The 25931-nt window shown below is 38.1% G+C and overlaps 1 protein-coding gene across 1 annotated transcript in view; it reads right to left on the reverse strand.

Moving 5' to 3' along the window:
• Positions 1-25931, reverse strand: part of ARMC9 (armadillo repeat containing 9) — a 41187-nt gene that overhangs the window by 7214 nt on the left and 8042 nt on the right. The window contains exons 8-17 of the mRNA XM_066325911.1: positions 23248-23405; positions 21334-21432; positions 9386-9420; positions 8533-8644; positions 7503-7595; positions 6152-6242; positions 5160-5283; positions 3519-3658; positions 2650-2726; positions 555-629 (exon numbers count right to left, since the gene is read on the reverse strand). Coding sequence (XP_066182008.1) covers positions 555-629; positions 2650-2726; positions 3519-3658; positions 5160-5283; positions 6152-6242; positions 7503-7595; positions 8533-8644; positions 9386-9420; positions 21334-21432; positions 23248-23405 — 1004 coding nt within the window. The remainder of the gene's footprint in view (positions 1-554; positions 630-2649; positions 2727-3518; positions 3659-5159; positions 5284-6151; positions 6243-7502; positions 7596-8532; positions 8645-9385; positions 9421-21333; positions 21433-23247; positions 23406-25931) is intronic.

The raw sequence follows: 25931 nt of genomic DNA on the forward strand, positions 1-25931 counted from the left end.
GACATGCTGCTATCCCAGGAGCAGCTTCCTCAAACACAGAAGTTGAAACACAGTCCTTACCATTAGACTAACTTTCATAAGAAATCAGTTCCTAGTTCTGAAACCTTCCTGCTGCTGCCTTCCTCAAATAACCATGTCTATATCAGTCAGAAGGAAAAGCAGCAAGAACTCGTTTTAGTGGCTACTCACCAGTGCAGAATGAGTTATGTAAGGGGAAGAAGTAACAGGTGAGATGAAAGCAACCCCTGGCCACAAGGAGTCTACAAAATGCTAGGACACACAATTCTAAAGTAACACCTTTAATTTGTAACTCAGACAGAATCCTTCACACTACTGGGGCTCCAGTCCTGGGAAAAAGACCTGAAAATATGTCACAAGTGCTGGAGACATATATTCATACTTCCCTGAGGCTCAAAGGGAAGGGCCTCTTGTAGGTTCCCTTCTCAAAATGCCGTGACTCTCACCACATGCTGTGCCCTGCTCAGCAGGTCCCTGTCTGGGCCATCTCTGGCTGAGGTGTTGATTTTCATGCTATGCAAAGCAGCACTTCTTACCATTTCTTTGGCTTCTTCTCGGACAGAAGGGATGGCCAGAATACTGTACAGTGCTCCATTCACATATGACTGGACCTAAGAGAAATAGTCATACCATGAAGAAAAACTATTACCCTCATCTTAGTTGACTATCAGCAAAATATAAGAGTGAAAGTGTAGAATAACTGTACTTCTAAGAGGTTAACCACGGTAGACTGGACTTGCAAAAATTTCAACATGTGAAGCAGAGAACTTTAAGGATGCAAATATACTGTGATATGGTTGATCTAAACCAGTATGCTGCATGCCAATTTCCCAAAGAGGCCCCCTGCCTCTGATAATGTATTCTTACAAACTTACCTAGCCATAAAAAACCCCAAAACAACAACAACAACAACAACAAAAAACAGGAAAAGAGAGAAAACAGAAAAAGAAGGTTAGTTTCTGAAAAACACTAATAGCAGTACAAAAAAACAGGACAAAGAATGGAGAAAAGACCCTGCCAGCATTAACTCAAGACAGGCTTCAAGCACTGTAGCCTTAGGCAGGAAGATAAAGCCAAAGCAGCTTCCAACATCCTCTCATACTGTTGCCTCTTACTGTCCCTCAGGAGAGGCAAAAAAACTTGCCAGCACAAAAGCTCTGAATTATGGCTAGTGAAAGCCAAGAGATCTGTCAAACTAGTTTTACCAGCACTTAGTGACCCTTTTGAATGGCCACTTACTTTTGAAGCACTAAGATTTTCAGTCATCCTCTGTCTGTACCTTTGGAAAAGTGAACAATTAGCAGGCCAGGAAGCAGTCGAAGCCAGGGAAGACAAGGAACTGGGATTTACAAAAGGATTCCATAGGTTTTCAGGAAGCTCTCCTCACACCCCAGACCACTGTATTCTACTTTTGACTTCAAATAGTAAAACTTCTGCCAAAGTAAGTGCCAAGTACATTGTAAGAATGCACCCTCTGAGAGAAATTTCAAAGTAATTTTAAGGCACAGACTTCAACAACATGGCAGCATTTTCTAAGTATTTCAGTCTAGAGCTTGGTATTTTATCTTGTATTAGTATGTATTGTCTTAAACTTGCATCATTCACAAAAAAAGGCAGTGAAAGAAACCAATATAGGTATGTCAAAATTAATCAAAACAATGCTAGTGAAGAACTGGTTAACATCTCCTAATGAATTCATAACACATGGATGAAACACTTTGTTGAAGTGTATTCTCTATTTTCAGTTTAAGTATAAACAAAACCCCTTGATGATACAGTCATTGCATATAAAAACAAGACACCAGAATTTATATTTCATTTTTATTAGAAGTCTCCAAACACCTTGCACAATCATCATGGAATTATTCTAGAATATCCTGGTAAAAATTCTGCCTCCATGAATTCAGCTTTGTACAATATTTGTCTTGCATTTCTTTCTGCCTTAAATTTTACTGTACAGTTAAAAAAATGCCCCTCTGCAGGGACAGCCGAAACAAGGCAGCAGTTATCAGAGTGATGTGCTGACAAGTATCAGGTAGAAATAACTAATAAGTTTTAGCGTTTTCCTCTGAGGTAGTTTAACATCTAAGATGCAAGTGTACCCTGAGACAGAAAAGGAAGGAACCACAAAAGATTAAAATGACCGGTCAAGTGAAGTGGGAGATAAAGATATTAGGGCTTGAATGTCACAAGTCTACTACTTTATTATAGCATTCCTTAAAACTACAGCAAATGTGTTCCCCTGCACCTGATGTTTTGCACAATGGGTTTGCATCACACATTGTTCATCCTATGAATGAGTTAAGCTTGAGGTGATTTGGTGCATGACATTTAGGCAGCATCAGAAATTGCAATCAGGGCACATGGACTGCATGGTAACTGCATCCAAAGGCTTCCATTCTTAGCTGCCAACATTTGTTAAAGCAAGACATGCCTCTGTCTAGAAAAACCTCTGCTCAACAAAATAAAATTTACACATTTGTGAATTTTGGGAAAAAAACCAGGCAACTTATTTACATGAGAGTCTAATAAAGGAAACAAAAGCAATTTACTTTTCACAGTTTTTCATTTCTTCTTTTTTTAATTTTTCTTTCCACCTTTTCATTAACCCAAAGTTTGCTGTACAAATACCTTAGGATTCTCATGATCAAGAAGACTTGAAAGAACTCTGAGCATGTGGTTTGGGATACTTGCACATATTTTCTTCCCTGCAAAGGCAGAACACATAAATACGCTTGGAAAATAAAACAGATTAGAGCAAGTTTTTATCTTACTTTTTAGAATCAGTATTAAATATAGTTTGCACAAAGCAGTACTGCTTCTTGTACCTGATAAATGGTGCTCAGAATAACTAAGTTGATATCAAGTGAAGTTACTCTGGATTTAGGCAGCTGTAGTCTTGGACAGGATGCAGCACAAAAGGGATTTAAAAATTTAACAAAGGTTTTTGTTTGCTTACAAGAAGTAGATGATTTTTTGCCCTTACCTTGCTTTCCTTTTTAAAAGGAAATTTTATTTAAGCTCTTTTTAAGTTTCTTGGACATAGACAGGATTTTGTTTTCTTGGGGGGAATCTCTGCATTGTAGAAGTGAAGACAAGGTGAAGGTTAAGCTCCTCACCATTACTCCTCAACCCACTTCTTTCTGTTAACAAAGAAATCTCTTACACAGAATCTGTAATTGGACACAAAGTGTCCTTTGAAAAGTGGGCCTGGAATGTAGCAATGGCAGCCTTCACATACTAATATGAAAAATAATCAAATCTTATAGGGTGTCACTGCTCATCTCTTTGCTTAATTTTTTAAAATTTGGTGAAGCTAACCTCCCATAATTGGAATTCTTGGGAAAAGAGATGTGCTAGAAAGCATTGGTTACAACACTCAAAAATCTCTGGTTGTGGTCCCTGCTGCTGACTGTAGTCACTTGAAAGCAGGAAAAAAAGATTCACAATCTTCCCTATCTATTTCTTGGAATAAGGTTGTGATTCAAAATGTAAGACACCTGCACTCCGCAGACAAAGATTCATGAGCAAGGCAGCACAATACTCCAGGTTGTATTCAGACAGGCAATCTGGGTCTATTAGAACATCAACCAGCCAGAAAATGAGCCCATCTTTGATCATTGCCGACTGCAATGTACGCCTAGGATTAAAAAACAAAACCAGATCACAAATCACAAATGCCAGATCACAACAAAAATAGCTTTCATATACATTTATAGCCAGTACAAGCACATTTAAAATATACTAGCTTATCAAAAAAAAAAATCCCTAAACTACCCATTCTGGCAGAATCACTAAACTAAGGAATTAACAGACCCTGAAGAGAAATTGAAGATGCAGATTACCATAGGTTAGAGGACTAAAACATTGTTGGATAGATATGGTGGGTTTGTCTTTTGTTTTATTTTGTTCTTTTTAAACCTGTGAACTGCTAAGGTAAATTTCTTCATTGTTTTCTAAGGCTTCTTACTCCAGCTAAAATGGCATTTTCAATTGTCTTTTAAAATTGGTTTTAAAAGCCAGCTACACACAACAGGTCCATAAAACAAATTAATTACTTCTTCTGTCATAGGTAGCCGTAGCACTGTAGAACTTTTGTACTGTCAATTTGACAAATGAGGTTTTTTGCTTGAATCTATTTGCACTTTTCTCTAGAGATACTTAAACCTCATGCTCTTTTAACTCAACTTGTAGGTGCCTTAGAAGACTATGCTGAATAAAGTGTCAAGTGGCCAACTGTGACTTACAATAGAAATTCTACACTTAAAAAAAAAAAAAAAAAAAAAAAAAAAAGTACATACTGGTAGAAAAGCCTTATTGAAGAACAGTGTTTTTAATAATATTATTTCCAAGAGGCATTATATTTAAATTGCAAAGATCAAAGCAGGCGCTTTCCTGGCTTTGGTCCTGAAAGCTCATCTGTTTCTTAGTGCTGGATATTGCAGCAAGTTTATGGCATGTACTAAGCAAAACAAGGGAGCATCTGAACACATATTAAAAAAGTTTCCCTTATGTCAAGTACCTGGAACTAACCTTCTATAAGACTGTTACTTTTTTAAAAATAATAAACTTCCAAATTTTCAATATTCCTACAGACTGCTAAGATCATATTTATACATAGAGCATGCCCTCTACTGCTTTTGTGTATTTCTTTTGTGGTGGGCACTTGAGTCAGTCTGCCAATGCAAAAGTAAGAAACAAGACAGCCCATGAATAGATAGCTCCAGGAAAGAGAGTCAACAGGATAAATATGAAATCCCTGAAAAATGTTTGCAGAAATGATAATGAAAACCTTATGCTTTGGAATGTAACACAACTCTTTTTTTCCACGTAGAATCGTCAGAGCTTTCTACATTAAGATTTTCACTTTCTTCAGTTAAGAACACATACAAAGCACACAAGGCTGTGGCAGGAGATAGATGTACATTTACTTGAGCCTTGACAGCTGGTAGGAAGTCAGGTTAATTCCGTCAGCAAAACTGAGTTCTCCTCCATAATAAGTGACATTGCTTTCATCAGCCATCAGGGGTTCTGATGATTGTTATGGGAAAATCAAGTGCTCTTCTTTCCTCCCTGAACAGAGCCTAACTAGCCTGCATTTCCTCTCCTGCTGTCACCACCACACGCTGTGCTTTCATCACCTGAGGCTGAATTTCTGCAGAGCCCCCAGAACATTCTCCCATGTAAGGGAATCCTTGTCTTCAGCTTTCAGTCTGTCCTCCAGCATTTGCAGCAATGTTGGGTTCTGAGAGAGGTAGGTACGACCTGGTGCAAAAAGCGATGAAAGAACAGATGCTGAGATAGCAGCTGTGACAGAATAGCTCCCTCTCTTTGGAAAAGCAAGCAGGATTGACCTCAGTTTCCTCTTGACAAGCCACAATCTTTTGCCAAGATCCAAATAAACCTGTACAAAGTTGTGTAGCAGACCAGTTGCATTCAATCCAGACACTTGGGGTATTAGAGGGCCACACTTGCCAAATCAATACCACACAGAATCCACTTTGAATAGATGCTTTCTGATCTATCAGTTTTGTACAATCAGAGAAAAGAACAAAAATGTCCAAGGAGCTTAGGAAAGTCAGGCGCCCTCCTCCTACTGACTTCAAACGAGATTTCAGCACCTAGCAACACTTAGTTCCAAAAATAGCAGCAAACCAAGAGTTAATTTGGGGCAGGCAGAGATACAAAGCTAGATATATATGCATCTGAATTGTTAGCAGTGATGCACAAAGATTTATTCAGGTGAGACCCAGGAAAATGCAGGAGCCACAGTAGTTACTACTGCACAGCCTGGCAGCAGGTCTGCCCACAGGGCCCCTAATTAATGGGGATCTTTCTCTTTAACTCTCATGGAGAGACTGAAGACTATATTAAAGGCAGTATCTGAGTAAGTTCCTACACAGATCACAAATCATTAAAACAGGTCAGAAAACCTGAATATACAGTGTCAAAATGAAAACTTCCCAGATCTGAAAAGCTGTTTTGAATGCATGTAACAAAAGACAGTGAATTCCTAGAGAAAGGGTGCAAATAAGGTTCTACATTTCCACATGCACTGACATGCACTTGTGAAGCATCAATAAGACAGCATTATATGAAAATGTTATCTTATTTTTTGGAGTGAATCTTTTACCTTCTATCAGTGAAGCAAAAGCATTGATGAGCCTTGCCATATACTGTCTGACAACCTCACTCTTAGAATACAATAATTGGAGGACACTTCTCTGAAAAACAAAGCAAATGTTAATAAACCATAAAGAAGGAAAATACGAAAGTTCATCTTCTATAATGTTTTAAAACCTTCATTACACTTATACAGAACAAAAAAATCCCCTTTGAATGCATGTTGATTTGTCAGTATGATGTACAATTTTTTTTTATTGGCAGGGGGCTGAAGGAGAGATGGAAAATGAAAAAATAGGCAAATTACAGCTTCTCAGCTGAGTTTGTTAAAACACTATTAAACTCTAAGGTGTAGAGTGGAAGTTATAATGAGCCAACACAGTTCAGTTAAAGCTGGTACCTAAAATTAATGTTCAATCAGTGACAAAAAAACCCACAAACCAAACAACTTAGTTTTGTTGATGAACTTAAGTGCAGTAATATTACCTGAATAGGAATGCATTTCTTTGACAACAAAGAGCATGGGAAGCAGCTCAGTAACTTACCATCACCACCATTTTGCAATTATTTCTAATTTGTTTTATTTCAGGCTTTACATATACCTTCCCCCTTACAGAAATTTAGAGGGAGAAAAACTGATGTTTGATTTAATAATCCTTTACTTTTCCTAGTGTACAAGTGACTGTTGCAAAGACAATGAAGCTACAATAAACCAAGTAGACTCAGTGCCTCGACCCCCTGGGGAACTCAATTATACACAAAACTCACTACAACCAGTGAAAATAGTTGTGCTTTTCTTAGCAGCAGTACTGGGTTATCAGGGACTGAAACAACTTAAGTCAACACACCAGCAATTCCCCTTTCTAAAGAAAGGTGCCAATCCACCTCAAATACACAGAACTGCAGTTGACCACGCTATTGCAGGTGCACAATGACATTCCATAGAGGCACTAGGACTGAAGTCCTAATTTAGTTCTTATCTTGGATCATTGAAATGAATTGAGTGCTTTATTTAACAATACACAATCACTCAAAAAGAGACACAGGATCTGATAAGCAAGCAATAAAGGACCTCAGGCTTCAGTTGAACTCACAGAAGTGAAGCACAGAGAGGTGATAAACCTCCATTAGTTTACATGAACTGTGTCTACACTAAGAGCTCTTGTAATGCAAAGCTTTGCCATCAACGTTTAAAGACTGGGATGCAGAAGCTAAATACATCACCTGATTTTGGCACTACTACCTTTTATTCCTCCTCCCCTTCCAGAGGGCAATGAAATTTTATGATCAGCACTTCACAGACACAAATGAACAATATCACACAGAAGTTAGACAACTGACAACTCTCAGTTTCAGCTGACCTGACAGTTGCTGTGGCAATCTAGGAGGTCATTACTGATGTAGGCTTGCATGATAGTGTCTCTCTGTTCTCCAGGATATGACGTTGTCAAACGCTGAAATAAATAGCAACATAAATAAACAAGTAAAAAAAACCACAAAAAACCAGAACTGTGGATTGATGACCCTGCGACATTTTACAAGTGCTGATACTCTGTAGCTGAGAAACTCCTTTCATGGGGAGCAGTAATTCAACCTCAGTGACCTAAGGGAAAGAGATGAAATGAACTGACCCGACCTCAGCTCTGTGATCCAATACAAAACTGTAACTTGGGAGCTGTCATCATTGTCCATACAGGAGGGATACAGAGTTACTTCCCATAAAGTTAAAACAGCCCCTCTAATAGTTACAGATGTGGTGCTTTTCTTAACCATCTGAGACACAGTACTGGGCTAGAAGTACCTCTGGTCAGAACAGATTGTTTTTTTTGTGAAAACAGACACTGAAACTTGATCAGAATTCCACTGTTATCATCTTTCATGACTGTCACTTTGAACACATCAGTTTCCTTTTCAGCAGGAAAATGTAACTTCCTGTTGTCACCTGTAATTTTTCTGAAATGTCATTGACCCAAGTCAACCAAAAGGTAGTAAAATTCCTGTTAAATACCTTGATTATAAAGGAAAACCGGTGATTAGAGTCAGGTATGTCTTGGATACAGCAGTATTTATATTAATGTAAACCAAAAGTACATCTGGAAAAAGGAACCGTCTAAAACAATAACTTATTTGAAAGCACATCAGAAAGCATTTCCACTGAATATCTCAGAAATCTGGGAATTCCTCATGTGAGGAATCTGTCTCTCCTCAGATGAGAAAGACACATCTACACTACAAATAAACACCTCCTGCCTGGCCTACCTTCATCATCTCAACAGCTTGAGCAAGATTCACCAATAAGAAGTTGCTGTGATGTTGCACTCATCACCAGAACAACTGTCTTGCTTGCAAAATGGATCTCAGCTCTGGATGCCTCCAGAGCCCTGTCCTTACCCAGCGCAGAGCCTGCAGCAGGAGGGCCTTGAGACGATCACTCCCTGTAATCAAATCTTTCTTCAGCTTCTCATAATCCAAAGAGGGCAACAATGGCACATCCTGTACCTTCCTAAATGCAAACGGAAAAGACATTCATCAAAACTCTCCTCATTCAGTGCAGCTGATGTTACTGAGGTGAGAAGAGCCAAAACAGGAAGTCTGCTTCAGGAAAAGAACTTCCACAATTTCACATTTTTATTACTTTTATTACCATTATAGTGTCAGAACCACAGACCTGTTAAATTTGGGGTTATTTCTTAATTATGCATGCAGCTCACTTACCATCATAACTTGCAGACAGTAAACTGACAACCAGCGAGCTGATGATGTGAGATTTTTACTGGCACAAAACAGTACAGTAACATCTTTTTTTTTTTCCCTTCCCCTACTGGACCACAAGGGCATGAGGGTAGCAGTTCATGGCTCTTAACATAGTCAAGACACAAAAAAATTAAAGTCAAGGCATCCAAAAATCCATTATTAGTGATTTCCCCTTTTCCTGGATTTGTGAGAATCAAACCAATTACAACAACAGGACTGAAATATGTGGGAACACTAAAAATACAGCAACAACCTCACAGGTGTGGAATGACAGATTTATTGGATTAACAACATTCTGCTGAAATTAGAACATTACTGAAGCTGCTCAGCAGAAGAACACAGATCACAAAATATTTGCATTAATGTTCACTGAGGTCGGAGGAAGCACAGAGGAGGAGTGAGTCCCATTTGTGGAAAACTGGCAGTGTGTACTTTAGTTTACAAACCCCTCCTCTATAGGCAGAAATGAAGCTCAGCAACAAATACTTACACAGATGCTAAAGATGCTCTTAACAGTGTGGAAGCCTGGATCACAAAACAGAGAAAAAAGGAAATTATAGCATATGAGTCCAAATTTCACATAATGTTACTAATTAGCTCCAAAGTGACCTCATTTCACTAAGGTTCTGCAGTTCTTTTCCTCTCAAAACATGTGCTGTACACCAGAAACACAACTAAAGAAAGAGCACTACATGGTTTATCTTTCTTTTCCCTTAAAGTGTTTCACAGGTAAAAATCTCTTTTTGTTATGATCTGGCTGTATTATCCTCACTCACATTATTATCCTCACTCCACAAATTACCTGTACTTGAAGCATTAAAAAAAATAATAATAAAAAATTATATAGAAACTACTATCTGAAGCCTACTGAGGAAGATGAAGAATTTGCTAAGCACATTCATTGACTTCATAAATTTTCATACCTTTAAAATTGCAATAATATTTCATTGGAGACCCAGCATGCATTCCTGCATATAAATTTATTCTAATTCTTTGTTTCAACACTAATGTTATCAAGTGCCTGCTGCTACCAAAATATACCCCTATCTATAATTATTAATATGTAAAGACAGGACTACGTATTCTGGTATGGATAAAACCATGAAATAGCATGCCATTTCTTCGTGGTTCTGCCTCGGATATTGTAATTAAATCCTAGACATTTCTTCTCTGATGCAGGGTGACACAGTGCCTGTACAGGCACCACTGTGCAACAAGGAACACCAATGCCATATAAAAGTTCCACATAAAAGTTGTCTGCCTCAGTAACTATTTTTTGCTAGACTTAATTGTAGGTAAGCAAAGAAGCAACAATTCTGGCATAAGAGTGCTTCATGTCATGCATTCTGATGTCAACTACATGCTGTATTTGCAGAATATTCAATGTCATCTCTTTGTGCTGATCTCTGCTAAAAATCTCTCATTACCACTTATGCCTGTAAAACTGGTCTTCTCTCCTAACCGAGGCTCTTTCACTGGGAACTATATAATCAATGCCTATTGTCAGACTTAAAACTGTGGGATTTAGGAGACAAAAAGCATTAAATACCATAGAGAATATTGAATTACGCCAACTGACATATTCTTGGAAACACAACGTCATGGGTATCCTTGTAATACAAGGAACTGCTCTCTTAGATGTGAAATAAGCTTATGAGCACATTGGAAAGCATTTTATATTATGTCAATGAATAACTTGTACACAATAAGCAATTAACAGGTCATATACCTCAAAAGTAACCCGTCTGGACCAGCAGTTCTCACATCATAGTTTTTCTTACACAATACAAAAGTCTTTTTAAGTATAATCTCTGCCCCTAGACTGTTTTGCACTTGTTCATTTTCCTTAGCATTTTGGTAAGTATAAGGAGCTAATTTTGTTTAAACAAAACTGTTTTCCCACTCAAAACCTAAAACCTTGTAGATGCAAGTGAAATGAAACCACAGATCACTTTCATTTCCTCTGTCAGCACCTTACTCCTTTCTCCATTAGAGGAAATGGAAGAAAGTGACTATAGCACTTGAATGCAAAAAAAATTACAGAGCCCATGGGGATAGAAGGCCAAACACGGAACAACAGTGAGAAAAGAAACAGAGCAGGGCACTAGGGCTATATAGATGTATATAAAGATTCTCTGTTTCTCAACAAAGTCTTTTACACATCTCTTTGCTGTCTTAGAAAGAAACACGCTCCAACCAAAATCTATCCAGAGGATAACTGGTTAAGACACACATATCGTTCTTCTACACAAATAAAACAAGTGTAGGATTTTGCAAGTTTTTATAAAATTTCAAACTACAGGAACTTCAACTGAAAAAACGTTCAGATCAAACAGGACAAGGTCCTATTAATTCCCAAATTACTTTTTAAGCCAGCAGATGGAGCACAGCAAGGTATTTAGTATGGTTTCCTTCTGTACTCTTCCTACACCAAAAAGTGCACCTGCAGTGGGGCAGGCCCTGCAGTGGGGCTCTGAGGACAGAACCACTGAGCTGGAAAGATTTCTGGTCACTTTGCTGATCAGAGCCAGTTTGTCAGTCTAGAACCTGCACAGGAAAAAGTTTTTTCAAGCTTCTGATGTTTCTGGAAAAGCAATAAGGATAAAGTTCATATTACATCCAGTTCAATTGTCAAGGCTAAACAGAAATGCAGGGCTCATTCGTTCTTCACTGCAATGTAATTTCTCAATTTGATTAGTCAGTATCACTGATAAGCAGAAAGAACACAACCATGTTATTGGCAGAGGTTTCATTTCTTCCTTTCCATGTACATTATTGCAATTAGTCATAAGTAAGCTAGTTGATATCTGTGGCACGCCAAGTCAGCATTGGCTCAGGAGATACACTTCTAGTCCTGATTCAGCCACCAACTGCAAACAGAATCCAAACATGTCATTTCATCTCCGGGCCTCAATTTTTGTCATCGGAAAAGCAGATACAGGCATCAATCTCTTGAACAAGCTGGCTTTTGAGATCTACCAATGAATGGCAGAGTGCAAGAGCTAAAAGTTATTAATGCGCTATTAAGCAATTAAATACTTATTGCATAATCACAATAAATAGATATTATTTAGTAGCTCCTCTTCTACTAATTTTTCTTCGATTACAAGATTTATTTCCTCAGCATTTTCTTCCAAACTCTTCCCCCAGTTTTTCCTGGAACAGGTTAATCATTATTTTAACCTTTTGGATAACAGTAGATTGCCTTTTGAGTACCTTAGGTTGCCAATGAAAGATCAAGTGTGAAGAACCTGGGGCAAACATGTTCCTGTGTCTCAATGCTCATAGACTTCATCTTGAAAAAGTACATTTCATGTAAAACCTATCTTTTAGAGGATGGTTTGTCATAACTGAAAGACATGCAGAAGCTCAGTGTCTTACGGAAAGAAAGAGAAACACCAGAAAAAAACAGCCCAAGCATAACTCATTCTGGTAGGATCATGGGGTATGACTTACGTTTGTGTTGGTTCATGCCAAAGCCAAACCAGGTGCCACATTACATTAAGTAAAATAATTCTGTCACAATGCACATTAACTACAGATGCCATCCCTTTATTTTTAAACAAAGACAGGCAGGAATATGAACAGGATGGAATAAACCAAAGAAGTTCAAAGGGAAAAAAAAGAAATCGGTATTTATAAAAGAAAGCAGATGCACTTCATGTGCAAGCCAAAACCACAACTGATTTTATCAAATACTGCAGCTCTATATTCAAGCCATATCCCCTTTGCTGTTTGATGTATATATTCATAATATGCTGAAGGCAAAGCTGAAAGCCAGATTCTGTCCTCAGTTCCCACTCTGAAAATGTGCTGTAAGAATTCAGTGTAAATTCAGTGCAGATTTAGCATTAATAATCAAAAGTATGTGATGAATATGTGAAGAATAAAACCAAAATTTGAGCAGATTTCTGCAAATTATTAGAACTCACAAATCTATGCTGAGTTCATTTGTTACACACTAATAACAAGAAGACTGCTCCACGCAGCCTGTGAGGGATTAGACCCTGAGCTTGTGTAACCTGGCAGGTCTACTGGGACTATGCAAAGTATTATTTCATAAGAAGATCTGCGAATGGTTTTAATTAATTTTTTTTCCTGCTTATACTAGTGATACGCTGTTATGAAAACTTCCCACTTGCCATATAAAACAGGTTCTCTAAGACATCTGATGTGTACATTAAAAAGTCACACAGTAATACTGTGTGATAATGTAATGACAACACAAATGTCAGAAAGAAGTATAAAATACTGTTTATATATAAACAGTGAGGGGCGCTGAAAGCTACCCATGTATTCAACAAATACCTCAGAATCAGAGTCAGACAGCTCTACAAAAATTTTATAAACAAGTCTGCACAGTAAACTATTACATTCTGCATTGTATAAAGTTACATTTAACTAATGATTTATACTATATACTATGCTATGCTTTATACTTTATACCTGTGTAAGGAAAAAGCTTTTCTTTAACAAAAATAATGTGATTCGTACTTGCTCATCTGTCATCAACCTTTCTCAATCTCAAAACAGAGGATTATATGAAGAAATAAAATGCTTACTATCAAGCAAAACTGTCCATTATGAAATTCATGTCCCCAATGGGAATAGGTTGATTGATACACGTGATCTTTCACCAAGGGTGGATGTAGGTAGCGTTCTCTACTTCAAGATAAAAATAAGTATGTAAGGAATAGTCCATTGTATTCAATACATCTAAGACTATTTCTCAAAATAATTTTTTTTAAGAGGAAAGTTGAATGCCCATAAGGGTTTAATTCCAGGTGATACATATGTCTGGCATTTAGGCAGTTTTTCTTGAAAGGCAAAATCTTGTTTTACCTAAAGAAAATGATAAAAATATAAATATGTATTATTTAAAATTGACTGGCATTTTTCAGAATTGGTGTCAATCACTTTTATGAATTGATTGCATACTGAGTTACTTAGAAGTAGATTCATTTCCCTTCTTCACAAAGAATGCACTGACTATGGGCAAAATTAGATACTTATGGTGTACTTGTAGTATTGCCAGAATAGAAACTTCCATCTGGGTTACAGAAGTCACAGGCAGTACAGAGAATATAATTTTGTGTTTCCAGTGAAAGAGGATCATTTTATCTGTGTGAAAAAATTTCATATCTTTGACTACTGAAAGGAAGTTTGACTTCAGGAACAAAAAATACGAATATGTAGACTACAAAATCCCTCTGAAGAGCACGACTCAACTTGCTGAATTATCTTGAGCAATAGTATTTATCTGCTTTGTCAAAGGTGTTGTGGGGTCAGCTGGTTTTGGCACACTTCAGAGAGAATGTGTATTATATACAGATGATCCCATGGAAGAAACAATTGCTTTCTGCATGCTGTAAGAAGCTGTGTTTCATGTAAAAGTTGTGGATAAAGCTGCTCGTATGTTGACATGCCATGTTATGTGCATAACAAAGCCATAAGGTTACCCAGAATGTTCCATTCCCCATGCAGAATTTCCAAGCCCTGCACATTTTCTGGCTCTTCATAAACCACACAGTTAATGTCATGACAAGTTAAAATGCAGGGAAAATTGCTGCACATTGTGAAATAAAGAGAAATACAGACTGTGATAGACTGAGCAGGCAATGTGAAAGGAAATAAAGATAGACACTTACATATCCGTCATCACAAGGGCTCATAGAGTAATATCCCTTTAATAGGCAAACAGGCACACATTAAAATAAAGAAGATTAAAAAAAATAAGTTAACAGAAATAAATCACAGAGAAATGCACAGTTCTAAAAAAGCAACCAAGAAATTAGCTAAATAGTAACAGACTATTAGCTTTGAAAAGAAAAGCATAAACATGTTCTCTCAATCCTCATACTTGCATGTCTTAGAACTGAAATTGCTGCGTCTCTCTTGTGATGTATTTGGAAGTTCTCCTCTCAACACCTGGCAAACACACCTAGTCTGCACATTGTTCCACACTGTCAGTGTCAGAACAGCCACACACAAAGCACTGACAAATGTACAGGAATGACCTGTACTGCTCACTCCACTGAGGCAGCCAAGAGAGATAACTCTGAACATGGCCTGGACCAGAAGACCTCAGCTTCTGAGAAGGCACCAGCCACTACTCTCCACACCCATTTTGACTGGAGTTTCTGATCAGCACATAACAAAGACTGAGAGAGACAATTTAAGGTGTTTCAGCAGTGTTACCAATTCTTCATCCCAAAAGGTTTCGTGGATAAACTAAGAAATTCTCTGAAAGGAAACCTAGGATGCAGTTACTAAAATAAAGAATGGTACTAATTCATGGTTTGAGTAATTTAGTACAAAATATGCCACGTTCTCCTTAATTAGACTAAAATACTTAGAACAGCTTTGTATCTAAAAAGAACGGTCTTAATTAAAAATAAAAGTACACAGTTCAACACAATGAAATAAGACCAACATTAATTATTCTGCTTCCAATCTTTTTGTGCAAACCTGCCAGCACTTATTTTAGAGGACATATTTGTACAGATGAATAAGCACATGAACACCGTATTTAGCAGGCTGCTCTTTAATAGACATATACAGCCTTACACAGAAGACATAAGAAACTTGCCACTCTTCACTATGAGCAGAAAATAAAGTTCCTTTTATTCTTTAACCAATTTGAAAAATCTGACATTCTTTTTTTTATTACCATGACACTTAGAATTCCCTGATGTGAGCGATTACTTTAACATTCATGATGCTATACACGCATACAGACAGTTCCTGGCAAAGGCAATTTAAAATTAAACACCAAGGATGACAATGATAGAGACCAATAAGGGAACAAAAGACACCAGAAGATGAACTGCATCATGATGAGAGACATTTCAACACATGCATGACCTGAGCCAGTGAAAATAGACAAAGGCATCAAGATAAAAGATGCCATTAAAGTAAAGCTTTAACATTAAAGAATTCACAAAAGGTTGGACAAGACAATCTTTCAGAGTCCCTTCCAAACTGGGCTATTCTATGATTTCAGGACAGTAACAGGAAAAGTTTGTGGAAGTCCCTACTGAAGGCAACACCTTACTCTTAAAGAGTTCATGTAAACAAAAAAATCTTGCAGCAGCTTGTGAAAGGGGCATTATATACTGTATCAGCAGGAAAAAATGAACTTCTCCTTGCTTATAAGAAGAGGTAGGCTTGTTTCTTCTCTTCCACACATAAATGGGAACATATGAAAATAAACTCATGGACAGAGATGCAGAAAACTGATTATGTCATCCAAAGAAAACTCACTTAGGGTAGATGCAGTAAAAACCATGCTTGAGGAAAAAAGCAAAGAGTACAAGAAAGATAGGAGCCCATAGTAGTATTTACAGCTATCCCTCCCAATCCCCCCCAAAAAAATTCTTTCTTGTTCACAGTTTGTAAGTGAATGATTAACCTTACAGAGGAACTGGTAATTTTGTACAGTGACAGAACTTAAAAAACCCATCCTACTACACTTCCACAGCTTCAAGAGTGGTATCAAAAGAGACCCAAAACTTGCATGGGACATTAATTCACCTAATTGTAGCTACAGGTAAATATAATCAGACTGAATAGCATCAAAAACATAATGGGCATTTATTCTATTCCATGACACAGGTGCAATACATGCAAACAACTTTACAGCTTTCAGGTCACAGAAAGATTCTCCAGTGGTGAACACCCATCTCTACTATTGACAGAAACTACACATCTGAAGAAGCAGTTCCTGTTTTGCCTCTAGTACAAAACTTAGAGAACCTTATTTCCTTATCCCTAATCCAAAATATTCCAGGAAAGTGTACACATTACTTCAATCCAAAAAACCTATTGGTGGGTTTCAGATTTGAGCCTGTGATGCTTTTGATGGAGTGTGAATGTACTGTGTGTGTGACAAAAAGCCAGAATCCTCTTGGCTTCATGATGTGTACTAAACAGAAAATTGTAGACATCGAAAACGACAACCCCTGCTTCTTATCCACCAGACAAATCAAGTCTGGTAAAGGAAAATAGTTAAAAAAAAAAAAAAAAGGTAAAACTTCACTATCTCAAGAGTGTTAAAAATATAAGTGATAGTCCTGTAATAGATTACTGTACTTGAAACTATACTTTTCAAATTTACTATTACCCACATCAGTTCCTATCCAAAGGAACACTAGAAAGTCAGGAATTGATTAAATCTTCAAATAAATGTTTCCTCAGCTTGTCAGACCTGCTTCTCTGACCTTCTGTTCTTAAATCCACACCTTTTGCTCTGACAATTCTCTCAGGTTTCTTATCTCCCAATTCAGGACCACATATGTCAAATGATATGACAGAAGGTGGCGATAACATTCAATTGCAGCTAAGAGAAAAACCTTATGGTAAAACAAGGCTTCAGAGAGGCCTTGGAAACGTCTCCCAACTGTAACACAGTAGTGTGGCCTCTCTCCCACTGCAGGCAGCAGATGCATCCTGTTAATAGATTGTACATCAGGCTCACAAGCTGACCCAGGAGGTCACAGAGCTGGCAAGAGACATGGAGTTGCTCTGCAGAAGAATGAGATCCAATCCAGCTCACCAAAGAACACAAAGCTGACACCAGAATCCCTTGCTAAGTAAGATTTCAGGGTACAATTACAACAGAAAACTCTTCTGGCCATCATTGCCTCAGGTCTTAAAGGCAGCTCAGTAAGACCTGTCTCTGGGATTTGTTCTCCTGATACAAATTTCTTCCAGTTTGAAAGGACAGGCCTTCAGCCATGGTGGGGGGCAGGCCAGGAAGCTAATGTTTGCACATTAACAAAAACTGATACAGGTCACCTTTACTGTAATTTCAAAGCCTGACACCTCACAGTTTTCTATTACACAATATAACTTTCCCCAACATTAAAAGTTAAGCACAGTGTTCTGGCAACAAACTCAACTTTGCATACAAATAATGCTAGTAAAGATATAATCCAAGGATATACCCCTTAATTTCCTTGGACAATACTTCATTTTGGTTACAGTACTCATATAATCCTCCCGCCCAATGTAGTTAGAAACTACCAGCGCAGCTGATTTAACAAAATATACTCTAAAGCTCAAGTACAGATCTCAGAGAATTATGCAGTTTTAGCATTTTCTGCTCTCAGAACCTGATTCAAAACCTGGATTGCCCCCTGAGCTGCATCAGTACAACTGGCTGTGAACTCAAGCACCTCCTCTTTCCAAACTACGTAATGCACGTCCACTCTTACCCTAAATAACACTGGTGGAAATTTAAGGCTGCCATGACAGTACAGCAAAAAAAGAGAAATTTCCTTGCTAATTATTTCTTTTTCTGCACATCTATTTAGAGATATTGATCCAGCAGAACCAATTTATTTCAGAGTCTTGTCCTGACATTGGTGATGTCAGTGAGATAGGATCATCCTGAACAGTCAAGATGAAATGAGGGAAAGAAACCCAAACAATCATATTAATGCCTGATAAAACCTTTTAGACAATAGCTGTTTTTCTAAAGTATCTCACTAATCTTGCCTACAGAATGAGGTAAGATGATGGTAAGGTAAGGATTAATAAAGTAGCTGCCCCTCTGCTAGCCTCTCCCCTCTGCAATTATGCAGCTGGCTGCCCCTTACAGCAGGAGGAGGTTTGTGAAATGGAGCAACTGGAAAGACCACACTCTAGTGCCTCTAAGTAGTTATGGGCAAAGAGTGAAGGAACCTTCCAACACAAATCCAGGACAGATGCTGTGAACTCGTGCTACTACTTAGTCTGGGTCACGGTGCCTCCAGCTTTATTCCAAAACTTATGCAAAAACCTGAAACCACTTAAGGGTAGAACAATAACATCTGAGTGTATAACAATGAAATACTTGAATCCTTGAAGAAAAAGTAATGGCATGCCTCAGTGGCCTAGTGGCAAACAGAATTTTAGTTCATTTAATCTGGCTTCCTGCATCAAGAAAGCCAGAGAGTGGTTAGAAATATTCTGGGATGAGAAAGAAATCTCATTTTTCTTTTCATAACACAAAAACCTATTTTTTCTTCTAACATTTATTTGTGTTTCTACATGTTTGCTATTCATCTATAAAACTAGAACTCTTTACATGGGAAATAAACAAGAAAATATGATCAATCACGAGGAGACAAAAGGATAAGATGAGGAAACCTGATTATGATACAGTTAATGTCTATATGTAAAGACTGTGATTAGTCCTCCAAAACTTGGCTACTGCCTGTGTGGATCTGCTTATAGGAACCACATGAGAGTTCAACAATAGCTGATAGAACCTCAGTCTCAAGTTGTGATCTAAGCCACTCTAGAAACCCTTAACCTAAACAGTCTCAGGGCCACAACTGAACTGATCCTTCACTAGGCTTGGCTGTCACAGCAACTACCTCAAATAGTGTGGATGAGCCACAAAGCCATACAGAAAGAGTTCTGCCAGCAAAGCCTAGTATAAAAATAGACACAACTGTGCCAGGAGAACACAGCTGTACTCAGGTTAACCTAGTTAAGGGAGACAAAAATTTACTTCCAGCAGGGGGAAAAAAAGCCACCAGCAGAATATCCTCTTTCTCTAACTTATCTGCATAGCTGGAGACTGTGTCAAAGTGGCCAAGGTGCCATAAGCATAGTGTCAAAGGCACTTTTGGAGCAGAAATGCTTTTAGAGACACTTCTAAGGAAGCAGAAATCAGAACCTTGCATAAGGACGACACCCTTCCCTCTGTCCCTTTCCTAAAAGAGTTCAAGAGACTGGAGGATCAATGTATGAAAAGAAGAATAGAAATAATGAGCAAAACCCTGGGCAAATGGAGCACCTTGAAAGCACAGGAGAAAAAGAGAAGTCTTGATGTGGAGAGCAGGAAGAGAGAGAAGAGGGCACAGGGCTGTACAAAATGGACGATCTCGGTACAGGGAATGAGAAACACACAACCTCAACATCAGAAGGCAAAAATACAGAAGACTGCTGGGGTACCTAAAGCATTGTCTCAAAAAGCCACTGGCAAGGAAAGAGGAAAGATCTCTGAAAGTTGTTGGTTAGTAGAATGACGGATGGGAGGAGGGACATTACTGGATAGAAGCTGACATAAGCTATGGACATGATGTAAATCTGAGGAGAGTGGAGCAGCAGCCAGCACCTAATATTGAGGTAGCAGACAAACAGACCCTGGTTTCTTCCTGAAACCCTGAAATAGCAGCTTTTGCAGGCTGCATAACAGTGCATCTTCTAAACTCAGGGCAGGTCAGAGAAAAGAGTTCTGATCATTAACAGGAAAATGAGGGCATTTAAAACAGCTTGAAGAGCAATGAGAAATAATACTTATCTCTGAAAGTATTACCACACAGAAAAGAAAAGGAAGCATTTGTATTATCTCCTTATCTTTCTGTAGCAAATTTTCAAGAGGAACAAAATGTACCCATAGCATCCTTGTTATTAAAAATCTTGGCTAGAATAAGGAGTAGGAATTTTATTTTCTTATGCGCTTTCCTTTGACACTTCACTAAGTTCCCTTGCTACAAAGTTAAGTACACATGAATGCTTGCCATGGCAAAAACAATAAGCACACTTCATGATTTTGGCTTGTCTTTGTAAAACAGTGGTACACAATATTTTCTTAGTAAAACATTTTGATGTAATTTTATGATTAATGCTTATTTGAAAAACTTGAACAAGCAAGATATTAAAAGAAGCTGTACCACTGAACTTAGCTCTTACACTATCATTATGTCATTTAAAATCTCACAGGATTAGTTTCACAGATACCAGAAACAATCCTAAGCTGGCTCTGCTGCTGAAGAATAACCCCAAAACTCTCTCCCCACTTAGCCAGAAGAGATTGAGCAGAATATAAATGAGCAAGATGTACTGCAGTCATCTGAAAAGAAACCAAAGAGAACGGTCAAGTAGGCAAAAACCAACCCTAGGGATCCTGAGCTACTTATCAATAGGATCAAAGTTTCTTAAGATGTTAAAAGACCTCACATAAATCAGTAAGGTAGCTTAGGTGTATCAGCTAACTGCTCATCTAAAACTGGCTCTACCTCCTCTTTTCCACATTTGTTCTCATGATCCTGTGTGATGCATCTCCTTTAGCTGGCTAAGCCAATTCTCTGTAGAGTTATAGGAGCAACAGAAAGGAACGGATATGCCATCAAATCACACTCAGAACATTAGTTTTAGCATTTGGTTTGGGGTTTTTTAAAGCATTTTGTTAGCATTTTAACAGATACCAATCTTACTGTCCTCACAATAACAGAATTAACTGTACTTACACAGCTGTAACTACATAACCAGGTCATTGACTACCATCTGAGATCAATGAAACAATGTATTGCCATATTCTTACACAAGCTCGAATATATTTTGTTTTGTCTTTCCCATTACAGAACATTTATTGTTCTATATACACCTTAAGTAGTATTGGCTTTTAAGATAGTTACTGTAAAAATTCCAAACATTTATACTTACAGTTCCAGGCCTTGTGAAGTCAATGTTGTGGTCTACAGTTTGTTTCAAATGATTACTAAACAAGCAAGCACAAACACTTTGAAGATACTCTGGTGTAATCTGAAAATTAGGAAACAAAGTGAGAACAGGATTACATACAACTTACACTTTCTACCAAGACAAATGTTTCTACATTAAAGGCTGTTCTTTTGGTTTTTTTAGAGTAAGAAATCACACACCCGAGGCTGACTGACACAAGCACAAGGTATATATTGCAACTACCATTCTGTACAGAAATTTTAAAAACTGTAAATTCTCTTTATCTGGGAATTATTATGCTACTCACAAAAGTAGTGCTACACACTTTAAGAGTTTAGGAGAAAACCAGATTTTGTCACATCTCCACTTGCATAGATTTTTGTGAATCAAAAAGTTTTAAATCAAATTTAAAAATAAAGCAGTTTTGAGCTTGAAACAATGCTGACGTGCTGTTTACCTGAAGAGCTGAACTTACACAACTGTCTTGTACAGCAGAGAGAATAAAAATGAATTACACAGTACAGCACTTTGTTTTTCAATGCAAAACCCCTCAGAGGGTTTAGCTTTTGGGAAATCTACACCACAACAGAACAGCTTAATTTCAGGAGAGTTACTACCTTCCCCAGAAGAGAGATGAGAGGACTGAGATTATAGAAATGCAACTGGGGACAGTTCTTATATTCCTAGACCTTCAGCAGGACAAGGAACCCCTTCAAATTCAGAACACTGTCACTTCAATATCACTTTATTCAGTACCCAACTCCACTTTGGATTCAGAAATGACAGAATCCAGGATCTACAACAGAAGAGCACCCTCAGCTGGACACACTTGGGAAGCATCAAACAAGTGCCCCCCACAAGGCTCACAAAGGGAACTGAACAACATCTGCAACAGAAGAAAACCGATACCCCATTCCCAACCACAGAGGGTAACTGGATATCGCCTGAAGAGTACAGAGGTGTGAAATGGGAGGCAGCAAATGAATGACTGTGATTTTATTGCTGTGCAGATACCTTCCCTAATCTGCTGTAAAGTATAATCCACCCTCACAGGCAACTTCTTCCCTGCAGTAATAGCAGCAGTGATCCCAGATGCAGAGTAACAAATCATAAGGTGATCATGCTGATGACAGGAGGAAGGTACATATTGACTTTTCACCAGGCAGCACACGAAATGCCACGTCATTCTCCCTGCTAACAATTCACAGCTCCTTTAAAAGCTCCTAGAGGCCACCAACATCTGCCATAAGAACTGCCTTCAGGTTACACAGAACTTATGCTCCCAGAGGAGACAGCACATCATATGAAAAAGACAATCAACTTCATATAAAAAATACTCCTAAGAAAGTTGTACCTTCTCCAGTCATACACACTTGGCCCATTTCACATGATTAATAACTCATTCACTCCTATCTCCCTGTTTCCTTTATCAATTAAATTAACAAGTCCAGTTTAGCAGAACAGAGAGGAAAGCTTTTCCTCACCAAAATTTTGGATAAGAAGATTGTTTCCACTACCGTGGAATTTAAAACAGACCTGACTGAAGTTCTAAATACACAATTGTTGATGGGATGGACTACACTCAGTAATCACTGAAATGCCCTCTAATCACTGCTGATGCCAAAGCTCAAAAGAGGACTCTCACTAGAGATCTGAGATGTCTTGTGAGATGTTGATAATTTTTTCAAGATTTTTGAGCCAGCACAATCAACCCACTTTTTTCACTTCCTTTATCCTCCTTCACCAGGGCAATGGGAGAACTGCTCATCCCAAGTGCTGTGTTTCATTAGTAAAGAGCAACAACTCTAACAGAAATGCTCATAACTACGAAGCTTAATTCACCCTTTGGTTTCCATTTTCTGGGAGGTTGTGGAAGCAAGTGGGTTCATCTCTTACCATCTTTCCAGTGACTGTGGCTGCCAAAGAATCCACCAGCTCTGCAGTGACTCCAAGGAGATTATAGTAGTCCATCTGCAGTTTGTGAAACAGTTTCAGGTTGGTCACATACCTGTGCTCACGCTTGGCTAACTGTTGATGAAGATGTTGTATCATTTCTGTCAAGAGAATAATAAAAAAAGAAATACCATCACATATTCAAACAAAAGGACGAAAGAACCCACAAGCATTTTTACTGCTCTGAAGGGACAACCTCAATTTCTGAGGTGTGGAATTTGCCTACAAGGATACTTTCACAACTCCAGCAAAACTCCATTTCATTGCAACACCTATGAGTATTTATTAAGCCCTAGCTGTCCAAAGAACCAACTGCTTTACAGTTACAGTAGCAACACATCTATAAGGCAGTAAACATCATTAAAAAATTTGTGAAGAGGATAATCCATTATTCAATGGTTGATGGTAAATTATATCACTTATTTTTAATATCCTCAGTTTCTGAAAATAACTCAGATTTGTCTTTCATTTCCATCTGAATAATAAAAAGTTACATTGTGATACATTCTGTTCCTTCAGGTTCAATTATTTTAGAGACAAAGGCAAACTGAGTACCAGAATCTGTGCACTCCACCCCAGTGTCAGACTTAGCCAAGCCAGCATTCCGCATGGAACTAGGCAGGGAACCTGGAGCTGTGGTCCACAGAGCACATCTCTGTCACCAGACAAAACCACAAAGAGAGGCAGAATAATTCTATTGCTATGGCTGATGCTGTGTATTTTGCTAGGACATTATGTTTTAAATTAGTTTGCTGAGAAGGCAGTACTGCTTTAGTGTTGTGACAATGGCATTGGGCCCATCTGCAAACAGATGCAATATTTACCACAAGACGTTTCATTAAACAGTGAGAAGGAATCAGCTTGACTGTGGAGTTTCAGACAAAAGTAGGATTCCCTCTCACAGATTTAAAATTTTTCTGGGTTAAAGTAAAGCATTTTAACAACCCATTATGACACAGTTTATCTCACTGATATTTAAAGCAGTAGGTGGCAGAACAGCCAATTTCTGCTTTCAGAAAGTATAACAAAGTTACCTTTTTAATGGGATCTTCTAGAGAAAATGTGCAGAGAAAAGACTTCAGCTATAAACCAGCTATGAAATTACAGTTTTAATATAAAACATGGAGTACAAAAAGGTGTATTTTCATACTTCTACAAGTTAAGGGGATAAAAAAACCTAACAAGACAATTATTTTATTTTCAATGCCTTCTCCCCTCTAAGGATGGCTGCTTTCTGAGAACCATTCATGAACCACAGCATTCTGCACCTGCAGGGCTTGTGACTGGCACCTCATACCAGGCAGCAAATCAAGCCACCCTAATGATATTTCTCACACTTCCTAGGAGGGAGCTAAACCTGAAGGGAAATAACAACAGAAGCTGTGGCAAGCCACACATCCTGTTCAAATCCAGCAAAATGCACCTAAAAAACACCTAGACCAATAAACAAAACACCACTAGAACAGTAACATTAAGCAACCCTGATGAAACTGCTAAGCTTTTTACAATTCTGTAAGCTGTTAAAATTATCTCAACTCCAATCAATATTAACTTAAAAATCAGAAGAGTTAAGATAACTTCCAAAGACAACCAAATTATTCAGCCTTCATAATATGTCAACTTTGATTTTGTTTTTATTTCACAGCCATTACCACAGCTTCAATATGATACAGCCTCATAACAAGAACATTTTTCTAAACTAACAAAGATCGTGAGAGCAACCACTGCACAAAACCAGCTACTCCAGCACTTTATTCTGTTGCCTAGATGAGGAAATGGGAACATATTTTTATTTAACTGGGATGCAATACATTCAATTCAAAAATTTCCAATGGATGTATTTAGAGCGTGACTTTCACTCAGAGGAAAGTTGGAAGCACCAAATCACAAAGCATAAACCCTCTCGGAGTTTTCACAGCCCAGTGGCTAAAATTTCCAGGGATGAAAATACATTTTCCAACTGCAGTCAGCAGGAAAAAACTACATAACCAAAATTCAGTGCCACTCATGAACAGTAGTCTTGGAAATTCAGAAACAGGGTCCAATTTTACCTCTTGGCTGTTAAATCTAGGGATTATCAAAAATAAACTGAGAAAAGAGTGTCTGAGAGGAATCTCAAAGTCTTGGCATATCTTGCATTTTTTATATCGCTATCTTCTCACACATAAGTAATTTACTGAAAAGGGGAAAGTCTTTTATGACAGCTTCTCTTGCTGAAAGAGCAGGAAGCTCTCATCACTGGCAAGCAGCTGTTCCAAGGTCAGACAGCTGTTGGAAGATCTGGTCCTGTGCTGCCCCATTCCCTCCTTGCATTCCTGCCATATCCCTATTATTTTAGACAAATCAGGGAATTACCAGCCCAGGTAAAAATTAGTATTAAATTCCTTGTTTAAAACAGTAAATCATCATCATCCTAGTCCAGATTTGGTAAAAGGAAATGGTACCTTTCCAAGGCATTTCAGGTGGTACATTTCCAAGGCATTAATGTCACCTTGCAATAGTGATGAAACTGCATCATTACAAGAATCAGAGTAACACTGTGGCTTCTTTCTTTCCCAGACACAACTCCCAGCCCTGACAATTGCTTTGCACATATGATAATCTTACTGAGGAAGAAAAAAACTCTC

Source organism: Sylvia atricapilla, chromosome 10 (assembly GCF_009819655.1).
Source record: "Sylvia atricapilla isolate bSylAtr1 chromosome 10, bSylAtr1.pri, whole genome shotgun sequence".
NCBI lineage: Eukaryota > Metazoa > Chordata > Aves > Passeriformes > Sylviidae > Sylvia > Sylvia atricapilla.